The sequence below is a fragment of the Rhinichthys klamathensis genome, unplaced genomic scaffold, assembly GCF_029890125.1.
Source record: "Rhinichthys klamathensis goyatoka isolate OS25496 unplaced genomic scaffold, OSU_Roscu_1.1 h1tg000327l_1, whole genome shotgun sequence".
Taxonomy (NCBI): Eukaryota; Metazoa; Chordata; class Actinopteri; order Cypriniformes; family Leuciscidae; genus Rhinichthys; species Rhinichthys klamathensis.
In genome coordinates, this window is record NW_026606842.1 from 164,798 (window position 1) to 183,560 (window position 18,763).

At 39.5% G+C, this 18,763-nt stretch overlaps 1 protein-coding gene and 1 long non-coding RNA gene across 2 annotated transcripts; both read left to right on the forward strand.

Moving 5' to 3' along the window:
* The first annotated feature begins 14,122 nt into the window (after positions 1 to 14,122).
* On the forward strand, positions 14,123 to 16,309 carry LOC130105746 (uncharacterized). Its single transcript, XM_056271885.1, has 5 exons — positions 14,123 to 14,225; positions 14,329 to 14,652; positions 15,206 to 15,325; positions 15,993 to 16,087; positions 16,193 to 16,309. Exons 1-5 carry the CDS (start codon positions 14,198 to 14,200, stop codon positions 16,262 to 16,264), a joined length of 639 nt encoding a protein of 212 aa, XP_056127860.1. The 5' UTR covers positions 14,123 to 14,197; the 3' UTR covers positions 16,265 to 16,309.
* Positions 16,310 to 17,232: 923 nt separating this feature from the next.
* On the forward strand, positions 17,233 to 17,728 carry LOC130105739 (uncharacterized). The gene is made up of 2 exons (XR_008809658.1): positions 17,233 to 17,291; positions 17,399 to 17,728. It is a non-coding gene; the product is annotated as an uncharacterized LOC130105739 (long non-coding RNA).
* The last annotated feature ends 1,035 nt before the right edge of the window (positions 17,729 to 18,763 follow it).

Sequence of the window (18,763 nt, forward strand, 5' to 3'; positions counted from 1 at the left end):
TTTTTTGGAGGTCCAAAAAATCTACGGCACGTCTAATGTTGACGTTTGTGGCACCTAGGGTTATTTATAATCCAAATGTGGTCGTTTGTGGACGTCTTTTCAACATCAAATTTAGACTAATTTTAGATGTCGTTTTTATACAACTTCTATAACTGTAGTCTCATGTTTCAAAAGGGTGGAGGACATGTTTTCTGTACCATGTATTTACATTTATGCATTCGGCAGACGCTTTTATCCAAAGTGACTTACATTGCATCACACAGTTACATTCCTATCAGTTCTTGCTTTCCCTGGGAACCGAACCCATGATGTTGGTGTTGCAAGCACCAACGCTCTACTGTTTGAGCTACAGCATTACACCTTTGTATGCATCTCCAGTTATCACCTGCTGCTGAGACAATCAAATGGAGTTTTTGGAAAATGATCTTAAATAATTATAAATAATCTGTATTCATACGTACTAATCATGTTGATAACAACAATGTTAATATTTGTAAAAAAAAAAAAAAAATTACATATTAATCATTAATCAATTTCCTGCACCTGCCATAGACGTCCAAATGACGTCCAAAAAATTACCTAGTTCAAAGGTCAAATGTTCAACGTCAATATGACATCCAAGTTGGGTCATGGTTGGACGTCCAAATAGTGGACCTAGTTTAGACGTTGAATAGATGTCCAGGATTGGTTATGGACGGACGGACCCAACATAGACATGATCTGCACGTCTATCCGACCTCCAATGTTTAGTGGGAGTATTCTTGTCTCTGTCTGCTGCTCACCTAAACAAAGGTTTTTAAATGTGTGACATTTAACAAGCTTGAAATTGTTGAGTACTTTAGTCAGTAAACAGAACAGAAAAGTTATTCTCCATGACCAGAAGAAAAACCTTTCTTGAGAGTGATAAGAAGAATAATCCTTGATAAGAAGATTGCACGGTTGGTTCGGTCGACGAACAGATTTTTCGATGTGGAATTAATTCTGTTAAAGATTATTCTGATAATTGATCTAGCCTAGGCTATCTGTATATTCTGTATATTCATAATTGATTATGATTCGTTGTGGTAAATTATCTATATAGAGATACAAATACATGGACTATATATATTCCCTTTTTGGGCGATTTAAAATATGTAGGTAATAATTGATTATAACCAATATGATTAATTATTGATTATATAATTCCCTTTATTTGAGCTAATTCACGTGAAACTGTATTTGGAAAGTGTAAAAATCATGTCACTCACATTAACCGGTTTACACTGCAAGATGACAAAAAGTTATTATCATTCTTTTTTGTTACATCCAGATATTTTCAAATGACCAATAATTTCTGCCACTATACATCCCATGATTTTATCAAACAGAAACATTAGAAAGATGAATAGAAAGAAGAAAGATTTTTTGTAATGAATAGACAAGAGCAAATTATGTTTTAAAGTCATTGAGAGTTCAATGATTACATTTAATGTTAAAATCAGCACACAATTCTGATGATTAGAATCAAACAGCAATCAATCTGTCAGTAGGCTATGTTGGTATTTCATATTCAGAGTATGGCAGCACTTCTAGATATTCATGATCGGTCAGTGGATTCTGAGGAACAACAGTGCCGTTGGTCTGAATAGGTGTTGTTCTTCTGAAACTTCACGTCAAACCTCTAATGAATAAAAACATACATTATAAGTTAACATACATTATAAAAAACTGCTAATTACATTTTTTTAATGAAAATTGCAGTTTAAAACTTACCAGTGTCCAGTCTCATACCGTCACTGATCTGTAGAGCCCAGCCTGGTTTTATACAGTAATAAGTTCCTAAATCATCAGCAGTGACAGTATTGATAATTAATTGGCTCCTGCTTCCCTCTGAATATTTGTTGCGGAATTTCTCGTCATAATATTCAGGCTTTTCAGATCCAAACGTACGCAGTATCATCACTGGACGAACTGATGGCTTTATCACAAACCAAATAGCAGCTTTACATTTAAACTCACAAGCTAAAGTCACACTCTGTCCTAAAGTCACCTGTTGATCAGTGACACCTTCTGTGTGTTGAGAACACACAAACACACCTGAACGAACAGAAAACACACCATTCAGATTATCTGATCATGACAGGATCACATCGAATCACACAAAATGACATGAAATAAACTTACAGAGGAGTGAAAGCAGCAGAGTCTTCATTCTGTGATCTTCTTGAACGTGTTCAGGTTGAACTTGTGTGGAGATTGATGTTGTGTGTAACTTTATAGCAACTCAGAGGAAGTGCTTCTGCTGAGCTTCAGACAATATTAAATAAATCAACAACTCAGTAAAATGATGCAAACTTAAAAGGGTTTGTTCACCCAACACTTTCGTAACACTTTCGTTCTACTTTGAAAGTACAGATGAAGACACACAGGTCCTTCTAAAAAAATTAGCATATTGTGATAAAGTTAATTATTTTCCATAATGTAATGATAAAAATTAAACTTTCATATATTTTAGATTCATTGCACACCAACTGAAATATTTCAGGTCTTTTATTGTTTTAATAATGATGATTTTCCCATACAGCTCATGAAAACCCCAAATTCCTGTCTCAAAAAATTAGCATATCATGAAAAGGTTCTCTAAACGAGCTATTAACCTAATCATCTGAATCAACTAATTAACTCTAAACACCTGCAAAAGATTCCTGAGGCTTTTAAAAACTCCCAGCCTGTTTCATTACTCAAAACCGCCATCATGGGTAAGACTGCTGACCTGACTGCTGTCCAGAAGGCCATCATTGACACCCTCAAGCAAGAGGGTAAGACAGAAAGAAATTTCTGAACAAATAGGCTGTTCCCAGAGTGCTGTATCAAGGCACCTCAGTGGGAAGTCTGTGGGAAGGAAAAAGTGTGGCAAAAAACGCTGCACAACGAGAAGAGGTGACCGGACCCTGAGGAAGATTGTGGAGAAGGACCGATTCCAGACCTTGGGGGACCTGCGGAAGCAGTGGACTGAGTCTGGAGTAAGAACATCCAGAGCCACTGTGCACAGGCGTGTGCAGGAAATGGGCTACAGGTGCCGCATTCCCCAGGTCAAGCCACTTTTGAACCAGAAACAGCGGCAGAAGCGCCTGACCTGGGCTACAGAGAAGCAGCACTGGACTGTTGCTCAGTTTTGCATGTCATTCGGAAATCAAGGTGCCAGAGTCTGGAGGAAGACTGGGGAGAAGGAAATGCCAAAATGCCTGAAGTCCAGTGTCAAGTACCCACAGTCAGTGATGGTCTGGGGTGCCATGTCAGCTGCTGGTGTTGGTGCACTGTGTTTTATCAAGGGCAGGGTCAATGCAGCCAGCTATCAGGAGATTTTGGAGCACTTCATGCTTCCATCTACTGAAAAGCTTTATGGAGATGAAGATTTCATTTTTCAGCACGACCTGGCACCTGCTCACAGTGCCAAAACCACTGGTAAATAGTTTACTGACCATGGAATTACTGTGCTCAATTGGCCTGCCAGCTCTCCTGACCTGAACCCCTTAGAGAATCTGTGGGATATTGTGAAGAGAAAGTTGAGAGACCCAAGACGCAACACTCTAGATGAGCTTAAGGCCGCTATCGAAGCATCCTGGGTCTCCATAACACCTCAGCAGTGCCACAGGCTGATTGCCTCCATGCCACGCCGCATTGAAGCAGTCATTTCTGCAAAAGGATTCCCGACCAAGTATTGACTATTGAGTGCATAACTGAACATAATTATTTGAAGGTTGACTTTTTTTTTTGTATTAAAAACACTTCTTTTATTGGTCGGATGAAATATGCTAATTTTTTGAGACAGGAATTTTGGGTTTTCATGAGCTGTATGCCAAAATCATCAGTATTAAAACAATAAAAGACCTGAAATAGTTCAGTTGGTCTGCAATGAATCTAAAATATATGAAAGTTTAATTTTTTTCATTACATTATGGAAAATAATGAACTTTATCACAATATGCTAATTTTTTTTAGAAGGACCTGTATTTGAACCCTTTCCAGCAGTGACTGTATCATTTTGAGATCTATCAATTGAAGGACTCATACACAACTATTACAAAAGGTGAAATCTTTTACATGGAAAAACACACAATGCATTAAGTGTCACGATTCATGAATTCGCTGTTTCCTTCATGTCTCGTGTTATTGTTGTTCTGTGAGTATGAGCGCGTGTGAGTGGGCGTTACCGCTCGTTCAGCTGATCAGTTCACCGGCTGATCTCATTATCAGCGCCAGCTGCTGTCAATTCACCTCACTATAAAGACTCATCACAAACTCCTCTCTTTGTCAGATCGTTGGTTTGGTGTCCTCTGTGTCGTGCTTCGTGTTCCTGTTGCAGTCTGTTCCAGTTCGAGTTCCTGTTCGGTGTCTTCGTGTCCTGTCTCGTCTGATGTTCACCTGCACTGGATTCCCTGTCACCCGCTCTGGAATCACCATCACCTGCACGCTGACCACTGAGTCCCTGCGCCACCATCTGCTGTGTTCCTCGAGATTGTCTTTGTGTCTTCTGACTCCTAATAAAAGAGTTAACTTGCATTTGCTTCCGCCCTGTTCTTGTGACAGAACGATCTGACCAACATGGAAGCAGCAAGCGGAACTTCAACTACCTGGGAGGATTTCGTTACAACCAGCATTTCACGGATGGATATCCAGGATAGGAACATGAATGATTCGGGCCGGGCTATTCAAGCTCTTGTGGCGCAGGTGTCCGAGCTCACCCAGCAAGTCCAACTTTTGCGGGTTCCCACTGCGCCACCCACACCGCCTGCTCCTCCCATACCACCAGAGAGCGCCTTCCAGTCAGAGCCCAGACTGCCAGTTCCTGAAGCCTATAATGGTGAGCCAAACTTTTGCAGAGCATTTCTAACACGCTGTTCTATGCATTTCTCCTTGCAACCCAGGACCTTTGCCACGGAACAAAGCAAAGTGGCGTTTGTGCTCACGCTCCTGACTGGAAAGGCAGCTCTGTGGGGGACGGCGGTGTGGGAGAACCAAGATCCATGCTGTGCCTCGTTCCAGACACTCGCCGCCGCCATAAAAGGAGTTTTCGACCGCTCGGTCGCTGGAAAGGAGGCAGCAAGGATGCTAGCGGATCTCAAGCAGAACGAGAGATCAGTATCGGACTACTCTATTGAGTTTCGGACTTTGGCGGCGGAGTGTCATTGGAACGAGGAGGCGCAGTGGGACATGTTCCTGCATGGGCTGGCTGACCCCGTCCAGAAGGAAATTTATGCACTGGACTTACCACCTACCCTCAACGAGTTGATCGATCTGGCACTTCGTGTTGACTCTCGACTCTCCCGAGTCGAGGGTCGGAAGGGACCTGCTCGGGGTTTCGGAACGGTGGAGACTCCGAGACTCAACAGTGTGGACGCGGTCAGCCCTGTCTACAATCACGAGCCCATGCAGGTCGGTCGAGCTCGGCTTTCCCGGGAGGAGAAGGAAAGGCGGAGGTCCCAGGGCCTTTGCCTTTACTGTGGCGCTGCAGGACATTTCGCGTTCAACTGCCCGGTAAAAGGGCAAGCCCGGCAGTAAACCTGAGGCTACTGTCGGGTGGGATCTCCGCTGAGAAGACCTCATCAACATCAACGCTCCTCCCGGTAAGACTCAGGTGGTCAGTTCACACTCACGACTGTCAAGCACTACTGGACTCCGGGGCTGAAGGTAACTTCATGGACTACACTTTTGCACTCAGGATTCAGGTTCCTCTTCTACCCCTCAGTCACACCATCGCAGTGCACGCGCTCAACGGACAAACACTCCCCACTATCTCTTATACCTCTGGACCCCTCACACTCAGCGTATCTGGCAACCATTCCGAAACCATCTCTTTCTATATCCTGGACTCCCCCTTAGCACCCATTGTTTTAGGACATCCCTGGCTCATCAAACACAACCCCAAAATTGACTGGCAGCAGAGATCAGTGTCTGAATGGAGCAGTAAATGTCATGAGTCCTGTCTTGTGTCTGCTTGTCCGTCTGTTTCTGTTTGTACGTTTCAGGAGGAAGCAGCGGACTTGTCGATCGTGCCCACGGAGTACCTAGACCTGAAGGAGGTGTTCAGTAAGTCTCGTGCTGCTTCTCTCCCTCCGCATCGTCCCTATGACTGTGCTATAGAGTTATTGCCAGGTACGTCTCCGCCTAAGGGCAAGTTATATTCACTTTCTGTCCCAGAGAGGGAGGCTATGGAGAAATATATTTCTGATTCTCTAGCAGCGGGGTTCATCCGTCCCTCCTCTTCTCCAGCGGGGGCGGGGTTCTTTTTTGTGGGGAAGAAGGATGGGTCTTTGCGACCTTGTATTGACTACCGGGGGCTGAACAACATCACGGTAAAGAATACTTATCCTTTGCCGTTGATGTCTTCAGCCTTCGAGAGGTTGCAAGGAGCATCTATCTTCACAAAATTGGATTTACGTAATGCTTATCATTTGGTCCGCATCAGGAGGGGGGATGAATGGAAGACTGCTTTCAATACCCCCAGGGGGCACTTTGAATACTTGGTCATGCCTTTCGGCTTGTCCAACTCCCCAGCGGTCTTCCAGGCACTCGTCAATGACGTGCTGCGAGGTATGGTCGATCAATTCATATATGTCTACCTGGATGACATATTGATTTTTTCTTCTTCTCTCCAGGAACACGTGCAGCATGTTCGACGAGTGCTTCAGAGACTGCTAGAGAATGGGCTTTTTGTCAAGGCGGAGAAATGCGCTTTTCATGCACAGTCTGTTCCTTTCCTTGGGTACATTGTGTCGTCTGAGGGAATGCGTATGGATCCTGAGAAGGTTAAGGCTGTGGTAGATTGGCCAAGTCCAGATTCCCGTAAGGCCCTACAGAGGTTTCTGGGGTTCGCCAATTTTTACCGGCGGTTTATTCGCAATTTCAGCCAACTAGCCTCGCCTCTGACCGCCTTGACCTCCCCCAGAACGGCGTTCAGGTGGTCAGACGCAGCGGAAGCTGCGTTTGCCAAACTGAAAGGCCGCTTTGTTTCAGCCCCCATCCTGGTTGCCCCTGATCCATCACGTCAGTTCGTGGTGGAGGTCGATGCGTCAGAGGTGGGGGTAGGTGCAGTGCTATCCCAACGCTCTCTCACAGACGACAAGATGCACCCATGCGCGTTTTTGTCTCATCGATTGTCCCCTGCCGAACGTAACTATGATATTGGTAATCGAGAGTTGTTGGCAGTCAAGTTGGCATTGGAGGAGTGGCGCCACTGGTTAGAAGGGTCAGGGGTACCTTTTGTCGTCTGGACAGACCATAAGAATTTGGAATATATCAGAACTGCTAAAAGATTAAACTCTAGGCAGGCTCGGTGGGCACTTTTTTTCGGACGTTTTGACTTTTCCCTCTCGTACCGCCCGGGCTCCAAAAACATCAAGCCCGATTCTTTATCGCGCATTTTTGACCGTTCCGATCGCCCGTCTACTCCCGAGTGCATTTTTCCAGAGACTCTAATTATCTCTACACTCACATGGGAGGTCGAATCGAAGGTCAAGACGGCCTTACAAGGGGTAACGCCTCCGGTCGGTTGCCCACCGAACCGCTTATTTGTGCCAGAGGAATTACGGTCCGACGTTGTTCAGTGGGGGCATTGTTCCAATGTAGCTTGTCATCCAGGAGTTAGCCGCACTACATCTTTAGTCAAGCAACGATTTTGGTGGCCACGTATGGCTCGCGACGTTCACAGTTTTGTTTTGGCTTGCTCAGTTTGTGCCACTGGTAAGACTTCCAATCGACCCCCAGATGGGCTCCTTCAACCGCTGCCGGTCCCTTCGAGACCCTGGTCCCACATCGCTCTAGATTTTGTCACCGCCCTCCCACCCTCTCAGGGTAACACGGTAGTTTTAACCGTGGTGGACCGGTTCTCGAAGGCGGCCCACTTTATTCCCTTGCCCAAATTGCCCTCAGCCAAGGAGACAGCGATAACAGTCGTTAACCACGTCTTTCGGTTACATGGCCTCCCGACAGACGTGGTTTCCGACAGAGGTCCCCAATTTGTGTCCAAATTTTGGCAAGAATTTTGTAGGTTACTGGGTGCGACTGTTAGTCTGTCCTCAGGGTTTCATCCCCAGAGCAACGGACAAACTGAGAGAGCCAACCAGGATTTGGAGAGAACGTTGCGATGTATGGTTTCCAAGAATCCTTCCTCATGGAGCCAACAACTATCAATGGTGGAGTACGCCCACAATTCATTACCAGTATCATCCACGGGCCTATCTCCGTTTGAGTGTAGCATAGGGTACCAGCCACCAATTTTTCCTAGTCTGGAACCCGAAGTCGCGGTTCCCTCCGCTCACGCCTTTGTCCAGAGGTGTCATCGCACTTGGACTAGAGCCCGGGAGACTCTACTCCAAGTGGGAGCGCGCACCAAGGCCAAAGCCGATCGCCACCGGCGGAGGCCTCCCGTATACGTCGTCGGTTCCAAAGTGTGGCTTTCTACCAAGAACATTCCTCTCCGTTCCGTTTCGAATAAGCTTGCTCCCAAATTCATTGGCCCGTTTACTGTCACCAAAATTATTAGTCCGGTGGCAGTCCGCCTCAATCTTCCTCCAGTGTACAGGAGAATTCATTCCGTTTTTCATGTATCCAAAATCAAGCCAGTTTTTCGTTCTCGTATTAATCCGCCTGTCCCGGTTCCCCCACCGCCGCGACTCGTAGATGGGGAGACCACATATTCGGTTCATCGTATTCTGGACTCAAGGCGGAGGGGACGCGGGTTCCAGTACTTGGTGGACTGGGAAGGTTACGGTCCGGAGGAGAGAAGTTGGGTGCCTGCTAGAGACATTCTGGATCACTCCCTTATTGATGATTACAATCGACAGGTAAGGGAGTCTGGGGACGCCAGGAGGCGTTCCTAGGAGAGGGGGTCACGATTCATGAATTCGCTGTTTCCTTCATGTCTCGTGTTATTGTTGTTCTGTGAGTATGAGCGCGTGTGAGTGGGCGTTACCGCTCGTTCAGCTGATCAGTTCACCGGCTGATCTCATTATCAGCGCCAGCTGCTGTCAATTCACCTCACTATAAAGACTCATCACAAACTCCTCTCTTTGTCAGATCGTTGGTTTGGTGTCCTCTGTGTCGTGCTTCGTGTTCCTGTTGCAGTCTGTTCCAGTTCGAGTTCCTGTTCGGTGTCTTCGTGTCCTGTCTCGTCTGATGTTCACCTGCACTGGATTCCCTGTCACCCGCTCTGGAATCACCATCACCTGCACGCTGACCACTGAGTCCCTGCGCCACCATCTGCTGTGTTCCTCGAGATTGTCTTTGTGTCTTCTGACTCCTAATAAAAGAGTTAACTTGCATTTGCTTCCGCCCTGTTCTTGTGACATTAAGAGTCAGGTCATATTTTTTCATTAACTGCCCTTCGGAAGCTACAGAAGATTCTTGCAAGATTGTTGCAATATTTACTCCAATCTTCAAATTCAAAAAGTTTTCACCCCCCGGCTCTTAATGCAGCGTTTTCTTCTGGAGCATCAATGAACGTTTTCAGTTTCACCTTCTGTAATAGTTGTGTATCAGTCCCTTATAAATCATGCACTCATTGCTGCAAAAAATTCAAATATGTAAAAGTTGCTGGAAAAAGATATGAAACTAGTATGTTTGCATAGTGTTCATCTTGAAATGTTAACATATTTTGCCCAATGTGTCACATTGTATTGTATTTGACAATACTAAGGGACTGTTAAAAAAAAAAAAAAAAAAAAAAACGGAAAAAGTTGTATGCCGTTTGCCAATTCATTTTAATACCTACGTATATGAAGTATGCAACGAAGTGCCCAGAGGTTTTGGGCCAATGGTTGCCGTCTCGACTCTTTCCAGACAAAAAAAAAAACAGTTTAACAGTTATTATCTAGTTTTCAATTCATTTATATTTTAACCCCTCCTTGACATACTTTATAAAAGAGCACATAAGACATTTCATTTATTTACATAACATTTTTGTTGAGTTTATGTGACAATAAGGTATAGTTTTTATTGTGGTCTGATGTTTTGTTGTTATTGGTATATGAGGTTTTATGTTACTAAGACGATGATGTGTTCAGTTCAGTCTAAGCTATATTTCCTTTTAGGGAAAGTGATGCAATTCATTTCCAATAAGTAGTGTCTGGAAATAAAGGATTTGGGTGATTTATTGATTTTACCCAAAACAATTGTGTAACCACATGGGGTGCGTTTCCCAAAAGCATTGTTAGCCAATACGGTCGCAATTTCAATTGTCACTCCTGGTTGAAGAGCAGGGAAGAAAATAAAGCTGGATCTTTATTTCCAAACTTAAAACTCAACACAACAGGATTCTCTGGATCAAAACACGAATGGAACAACCAACTTTCACAACGAATACCAAACAAAGACTGACAGAATGCAAGCTCATAATATCAAACCAATCAAAGCAATGATTAACAGTAACAGGTGTTCAACTTAAACAATGAAAACAAACTAAAGAACAGGCAAACTCAAGACTAAAACACAAACAAACCAAACATAACACTGACAGATATCACCAACGTAAGTATAAAAAATTCAGTCATTTTGACAAAAGAAAACCCCAGACAAACAAGAAAGCACCTATACACTGTAAAAAGTGGTAACCTGCATTTTGATCATAAAGATCAGGGCCCGTATGTATAAAACTTCTAAGAAATGCTCTTAAGAATAGTCTTAAGCTTTGACTTAAGTGTCAAAAAATACTTAGTAAAAAGTAGGACTTTTCTAAGAGTAGGATACTTTTATAAAGCAGCTAAAAGCAACTTTCAGTAAAGTATAAGACTGATTCTTAAGTGCTGACTGAAGTGGGACTTAAGTGCTGCAAACTAAGGACTACAATGATGTGAACCCAAAATGGCCGCCCTCACCCTCTGAATCAGCCAATAGTGAGCCTGCAAGGGTGAGGTCACAGCAGCATGACACCAATTATTTAATGCAATTATAATAAAATAATTTAATTAAGACACTGAAACTTTAATATTTAAATGTATTTTTTTAAATGGCTTTGCATTGTGCAAAATTATCACAAATTAGTATTGAAGGAAAATTGTCAGATTCACCCTTTATTCAAATAGTATTAAAAATGTGTTCAATATTTTGTAAGCATATTGTGTTTGTGCCTGGAGTCAATTGTTTATTTGTGATAACACAATGAAACATTCCAAATTGTACAGACATAATTTTTACTCAGGCTTTCATACAAATAAATTATGAACAGGTGAAAAAACAAGAGAGGACAATGAAATATTAAGAAATGATTATGTTGCAGACAATGTATTTTTTTTTCTCCTGTGAGCTTTTTAGTTTTTCTAAAACCTGTAGCTGTAGTTTGCCCTTATTTGTCACTTAATATTTAAAAATAATATTGATCTGCCTGCATTGACACCATTATATGAGAACTGAACTGAGCTGGATGATGACATCACTGTTTTCACCAGAGCGGCTGTAGAGATAAATGAACTAAATAGATAACTAATGATTTTTTACAATGGAAATGAATGCTTTAGCTTAAGTTCTGCTAGGAAGACTAATATACCTCCCTCATACCTCCCTGGGGTCGGCTGCGCTCTGCCTGCGTCTTCAGGCAGTAAAAACAGATTGCGTTACCCTCTGATTGCGAGCTACGCAACAGAACTTTATAACACAATTCTTGCTTGCTGGGCTGTTAATAAACTTTGTCACGTCATTTTGCCTCCCGAGTCTTTCTGGTTGAAATTAATAAACACTGAACTTACATAAGCAGGACAATGACATTTTTTTCTTCTAGAGCTGCTGTACAGCCAAGACTAACTTTGTTGCATTATTTTCCTGTAATCTCTGTAAAGCTGCTTTGAAACAATCTGTATTGTAAAAAGCACCGTAGAAATAAAGGTGACTTGAAATAATTTTGTCAGATAAATACTTTCACTAAGTTTAGTGTTATGTTCTTCCCTCATATTTTTAAATATTAAAAAAATATAAATATAAAAATATTTTCCTCATAATTTGATGGTTTAAGCAAACTTGTAGGGTCATAAAAAAAAAAAAAACCTCTGCACATCACTTTTGGCCACCACTGTATATTTGGTGTGGTCAGTGTCACAATAGTGCTATTCAAGAGCCTACTAACTGTGGACTGAAGGGCCCGAGTCATCACAGGTGCACTGCTGAATTCCAGTCGCCAAAAATATAAATAATACTTTAATTTCATTGCTATAAAACTTTTTTTAAAAGTAAGTTACAAAAAGAATACCTTGATGATTAAACTTTTTTATCGTTTGATCAACTCATTTTACTACAATACATCATATTTTCGTTGAAAAGTGCATGGCCTAACCTCTCTGCTGCCATCTTGTTACTCCTAACTAGGTTAGGAGACCTCTCCAGCTCTCTTAAATAATTTAGGAGCTGAGACCAAGTCTTAACACTTAGGAACCTTTATGAATCACACTTACTCTTAAGTTTAGGAATAAGAGTAAAATTATGTAATTCTTAGAATTTTGACAGACTTGAGACTAAAATTTTACTCTGAGTGGCTTTATACATACGGGCCCAGTTCTTTTTATTGAACCCATAACTATTTGTTTTGCTGGTTAGTTCATTTAGATGTTACCATTTTCATCTAAAATGAAAAAAAGCTAATTTGTTGATTTTAGGGATGACTGGGCAGTTTTAAAGGAAAGAAACCATGTGCCAAAAATGCTCAGCACATGAAGAAAAGAAAAGAAAAAAGGAAGTAAAATTAGGGTCTATATTTCAAATCAAGCTCATGTGGTGGTTACACAATTGTTTAGGGTAAATGAACCACCCAAATCCTTTATTTAAAGAACTACGGGACACTTCTGTCATCCTTTACTCACCCTGGTGTTGTTCTTATGCCGTATTGCATCACTTTCCCTAAGTTCTGCATTAGCACTAGACTAGACAGAAGTGAATCAGTCACTCCATCAGACGACACAGCAGACTCTGATCATTTTATACATACTAAACATAGTCACATTTTTAGCAATAATAGGTGAGATTTCAGGAATCTACGTAATATATAAAATAACAAATAACAGACTTTATTTAAAGGGTTGTGTATGACTTGATGGGCTATACTTTATGCTTCTGTCAGGTTTGGTTGAAGCAAATACCAAAATAAACCAGATTGAAGTGCAGCAGTCCAGTGTTTAATAACAGAAAACAAAGATGACAAAATACTCAGTGAACTCTTTAACTAGAGACACAGGAAAGGAACAACCAAACTTCATAAGACGAGATCGGACAAAGAACTGAACAAAACACAGGGCTTAAATAACATTGAACTAATCAAGCAAAACAACATCAGGTGCAGCTAATCAATCAGTAACCATGGAGACAAATGACAGGGAAAAAACAACACAAATGCACATAACACATCAGGACCCTGAGAGCTTCATTCCTTGTGATGAACTTTATAACGTTCAATCAGAAATGTTGCTGTACTTTAGGTCTATTGCAGATCTGAAACCGTTTTACCACAGAAATGAGGATGAGGTAAAACACATCTCTAATTCAATCAACTGAATGAGTTAACATGATGAAAATTAGAATAAGAATTAGAAACTAACTTAAGGTTTTTTTTTTAAACCATTCTGTGGTTTTCTGAAGTGGATTTCCGTCTGTACCACCCAACCAACAAAACTTTTGTTCCTTTTCAAAAACCATGACAAACATGATCAAGAGTAAATCATCTCATAAAATCTAGTATATTCTGTTAAATAATGAGCGTAAAATATTCTTAGCTTGACTGTTGTTTGTTAGATTGACTGATGTTTGTCAACATGAATGTAACGTAAAGCAATATATAACGTTCAAAAGTGTGTGTGTTAATATCCAGAGTTTATTAACATATTTCAGTGTCAATAAAAAGGCCTTCTACTGTGCGCCGTGCTGCACATTTGACTGGTAAAACTTGACGTGTGTAATGCTGAGTGCTGTAGAGAGTCTTCTGGTTTAGGTGTGTTTATCGTGTCTTGATCGTCTCAATGCATTCATCCGCTCAGAGTGTGTGTTTTCTCACAGCTGTGGGTTAGTCGGCTTCAACTCTGGTCTGGTTTATATGTTAAGATCGTGTACAGAGTCACACACTGTGGAAAACATCAACGCATCTGAAGTGTGTTTCCTGGTGTCCTATTTTTATTCTGCAGTAGCAGTTCTGCTAAGATTTATAGTAAAATATTTTATTGGATGTAAATTAAACACTCACAGTATGAGGACGGCACAGCTTTCACTCTTCTGTAAGTTTAAGTTAGTGTACTTTTACTGTGATCTTCACACGACTGGATAGTTTTGAAGGCTGACGGTATTGTGTGTTTTACTGTGTGTGTTTTATCTTCACAGTTCTGCTGGTGTGTCAAACTACAGAGAGTTTAAGAGATAAACGGGTGAATTTAGGGGAAAATGTGACTTTAGACTGTCAGATTGTAAAAGAGATTTATTGGGTTTTCCAGAAACCGACAGATTCTCCAGCGCTGATAATGCGGACTTTCTCATCACATTCTACATCACCTCAATTCTTTGACAAAAGATTCAAAGACAAATACTCATCACTAACTTTGAGCCGGTTATTTATTAGTAATGTAACTATTGATGAATTAGGAATATATTATTGTGTAAAAACAAACCCAATACAGCTCAGCAATGGCACCAGACTTTACATCACTGGTCAGTGTATACAATTATCTTTGATCTGTTGTTATATCAATAAATGATCTAAAATCATGCACATTATGTATCAAATTTGTATTTAAACCTTTATTTTTATCAGGTCTGTGTAATATTGATGCATGTTTGATGTTTCTATGAGGATTTTGAAATGAGGATTTTGATATTAAGCCATTTTTATAGTAATTATTATCATTTTTTTTGTTTTTGTGACATGAATTGTAACTGTCACATGACTGGTTTTTGTCATGTTACTTGCATTTGTCATGTGATCTTTTGTGTGTGCCTAATGAAGGTAATCATCTGTGTCCATTTAAAGTTGACTTCAATCTACTTGTGATATAGTGTGTGCCTAATTAAGGCAATTATTTGTATCTATTTAAAGTTGACTTCACTCCATATGTACAGTGTGCCTGATGAAGACCTGAGGGTCGAAACGTTGCTTGCTTTTAATAAATTTCTTTTGGAGCAGTATTTTTCAGTGTGCGGACTTCACACTTCTTTATTTTGATGTTTCTAAACACAAAACTGTTGTATTTTCTGTTTTTAACAGTAGCTGTTCGAGATCAGAATCAGACAGAAGTGAACAATAACTCACAAAGTCCGAATACACAGCAAACTCTGATGATGTTGTACTTCATACTGAGCATTGTGATGTTTTTGGCCATGGCAGGTGAGATTTCAGGGTTATATGTATCAAATAAAATGATATACACTACCGTTCAAAAGTTTGGGGTCAGTACGATTTTAAATACTTTTAAAAGAATTCTCTTCTGCTAACCATGGCTGCGCTTATTTGATTAAAAATACAACAAAAATCAGTTATAGTATTAAATATTATTCCAGTGTAAATCAGCTGTTTTCTGTGTGAATATATAGTAAAGTGTAATTTATTCCTGTGATCAAAGCTGAATTTTCAGCATCACCAGTGTCAGTGTGTTCAGTGTCAAATTATCCTTCACAAATCACTATAATATGAGGATTTGATGCTCAAGAAACATTTATTATTATTATCAATGTTGAAACAGTTGTTGGTCTGTCAGTTGTACAGTTTTTTTGTTTGTTTTTTAGGATTCTTTGATGAATAGGAAGTTCAAAAGAACAGCATTTGTTTGAAATAGAATCTTTTGTAACATTATAAATGTCTTTACTGTCCTTGATAAATAAAAGTATTGATTTCTTTCCTCCAAAAAATAAAAATAAAATTCTCACTGACCCCAAACTTTTGAACGGTAGTGTAGAGGTCTAATTTAAAATATCTTTCTTTTAAATGCTAAATGCTACATTCCTTTAGTGATGAATTGTATAATGTTTAAGCAGAAATGTTGCTGGTATTTTAGGTCTATTGCAGATCAAACTTCAAGTGTGTAAGAAAACACACCAACAATATCAAGATGAGGAACTGGAGCAGCTTTACAGCACAAATGACGACGAGGTAAAACACATCTATTATTCAGCTTTCTTTATCATTGAAAAACTAAATTCTATATGAACATTAGCAGCTAGTTATTATTACTATTTTGAAAAAATATTTCCATAGTTTTCTGAAGTGGAGTTTCGTCTGTCCCATTCGACCAACAACACTTTTGGAAAAAAGCCTAGACAAACATGATCAAGAGTGAATCCTCTCATACAGTCTAACAGAAATATATTCTGACAAATAATGAGGAAAATATTGTTAGCTTGATTGTTGTTTGTTTTAGGTTGACTGATGTTATAGATTGTTTATTTAAACATGAATGTAATGCAAATTTCAGTATTGTTTCTCTTTGTTTTTTTCTTGAAAAGTAAATTCTTAGGAATTCAATTTTTGTAATAAGTTGCTTTTGATTTTTGGAGTGTTTTTATGTGAACTAACAATGATGGAAAATGGCAAAGAGCAAAGGCAAATATGTATAAGCCTAGAGTATATACAGGGCTGTAGCCTTTGCTTCATTGATGTGTTATTGGCCTCCGATCAAAATGTATTAGTACCATTTTTTTACAGTCTATAATTTGTACACAGAAAAGTGTTGCTTACATTTTTTATTTTCAGTAATATATTACTATTATACATACATGAGTATACATTAAAGTATTAGTTCATGTATTCTTCTAAATAATGAGAGTAAAATATTGTTAGCTTGTTGATTGTTTGTTCAAGATTGACTGATGTTTGTTTCCTAAACATGTATATAATGCAAAATACTCTTTTTTTTAAAGTGAAATATAAAGTATAAAATATACAATTTGACCTTTTAGCTGTGATAGTCAGATGTGATATATCATGTAGGCTAATATTTGTCACCTGTACTTTGAATAATTATTATTAATAAACTTTAAAATTAGATTTAGTTAAGGTGGTAATAATATAGGACTTGTGTATTTATGAAATGTAAAACTATAATTGAAACTTGAAATTGATTAGTCTAAACAATCTGTGCATGTATCTAACGGACTTTGACCTATTTAATAGCAGTAAACAGTTTGGTCAGTGCAAGTTCAACTACATCCTCTTTTCAAGGGTGTCTGGTGGTTTCCTTTCTGTTTTTTTTTTCTGCATGCAGTCGCACTTCCGCTCAGATTCATAGTTGTTAACCTTCTTACAGCATATGAGCTCAACAACCACAGAATGAGGACGGCGCAGCTTTCACTCTTCTGTAAGTTTAAGTTACTCAATGTACTTTCACTGTGATCTTCACACGACTGGAATTTTTTGAAGGCTGACGGTATTGTGTGTTTTACTGTGTGTGTTTTATCTTCACAGTTCTGCTGGTGTGTCAAACTACAGAGAGTTTAAGAGATAAACGGGCGAATTTAGGGGAAAATGTGACTTTAGACTGTCAGATTGATGTAAAAGAGATTTATTGGGTTTTCCAGAAACCGACAGATTCTCCAGCGCTTATAATGCGGACTTTCTCACCAAATTATACATCACCTCAATTCTTTGACGAAAGATTCAAAGTCAAATACTCATCACTGACTTTGAGCCGGTTATTTATTAGTAACATTACTATTGATGTATTAGGAATATATTATTGTCTAAAAACAGGCCCAATTCTACAGCTCAGCAATGGCACCAGACTTTACATCTCTGGTAAGTATTTCTAAATCACATTTACAACTGACATATAACATGTAAATATTTGTAACTATAAAATATCTAAAAACAAATGATCTATGTTACTGCAATAGCCTAAATGTATGTGCTAAGCCTTACATATAACTCTATCAAAGGTTTTTAATCATATTTGGCATTAAAAACACAAAACTGATCAAATTTTTCTATTCAAACAGAAAACAAAAATCAGCCACAACCACACAGTGAGAAAACACCTACGACTGACAATATTCTGACGGTTACATCCTTCATATTGAACATTGTGCTGATTATCGCAATAATAGGTGAGATTTCTGTACAAAAAAGTAGTATAAAAAACATGATAACATGTTCAAAATGAATCTGCCCACTTATTTATAGTCATTTGAATTAAGTTTAGTGTATTCCTTTATGAAGAGTTTCTATGATATACTCAAGTACTGTTTTAATGTATGACTTTAGGTCTGTTAATACTTAAACTTAAGAAGCCCACAAAAAGTCGACAACATCGTCAGAATGTCAAACCAGTGCAGCTCGAGGACTTTAACACCGCACAGGTAAGACTTACATTTCTATACGACTCACTTGACATTTTAGTTCATGGAAATTTTTTTTTTCAAAATTTCCAGCTAAAAATGCAAAAAAGGTCTGACTCTACAAGTATTTTATTGTAAACAGGAGATAAAGATATCAAACGTTTCGGCTCTTTGCCTTTGCCAGTGTCAAGATTTTCCAACTAAAATGTCAAGTTATTCTAGTGTTTCTCTAGTAGCTGAAGATGTCTCGAAACTTGTGAAATGATGGTGACTCATTTAGTGACTTTGACAATTTGCGAAACATCTTTAAGCAACAGTAAAACATGTAGTTAACGAAAATAACTAACAAAATCAATCAGATGTGTTCACATGTGAGGTGAAAGGGCCTAATTTCATCTTTGTTGTTCTCTAGTATTCTGAAATCGAGTTGCCAACATATTCCAGAGAAGAAAATCCCAAACAGATCAACGGCACTTACGCGCTTCTCCAGCAGCCA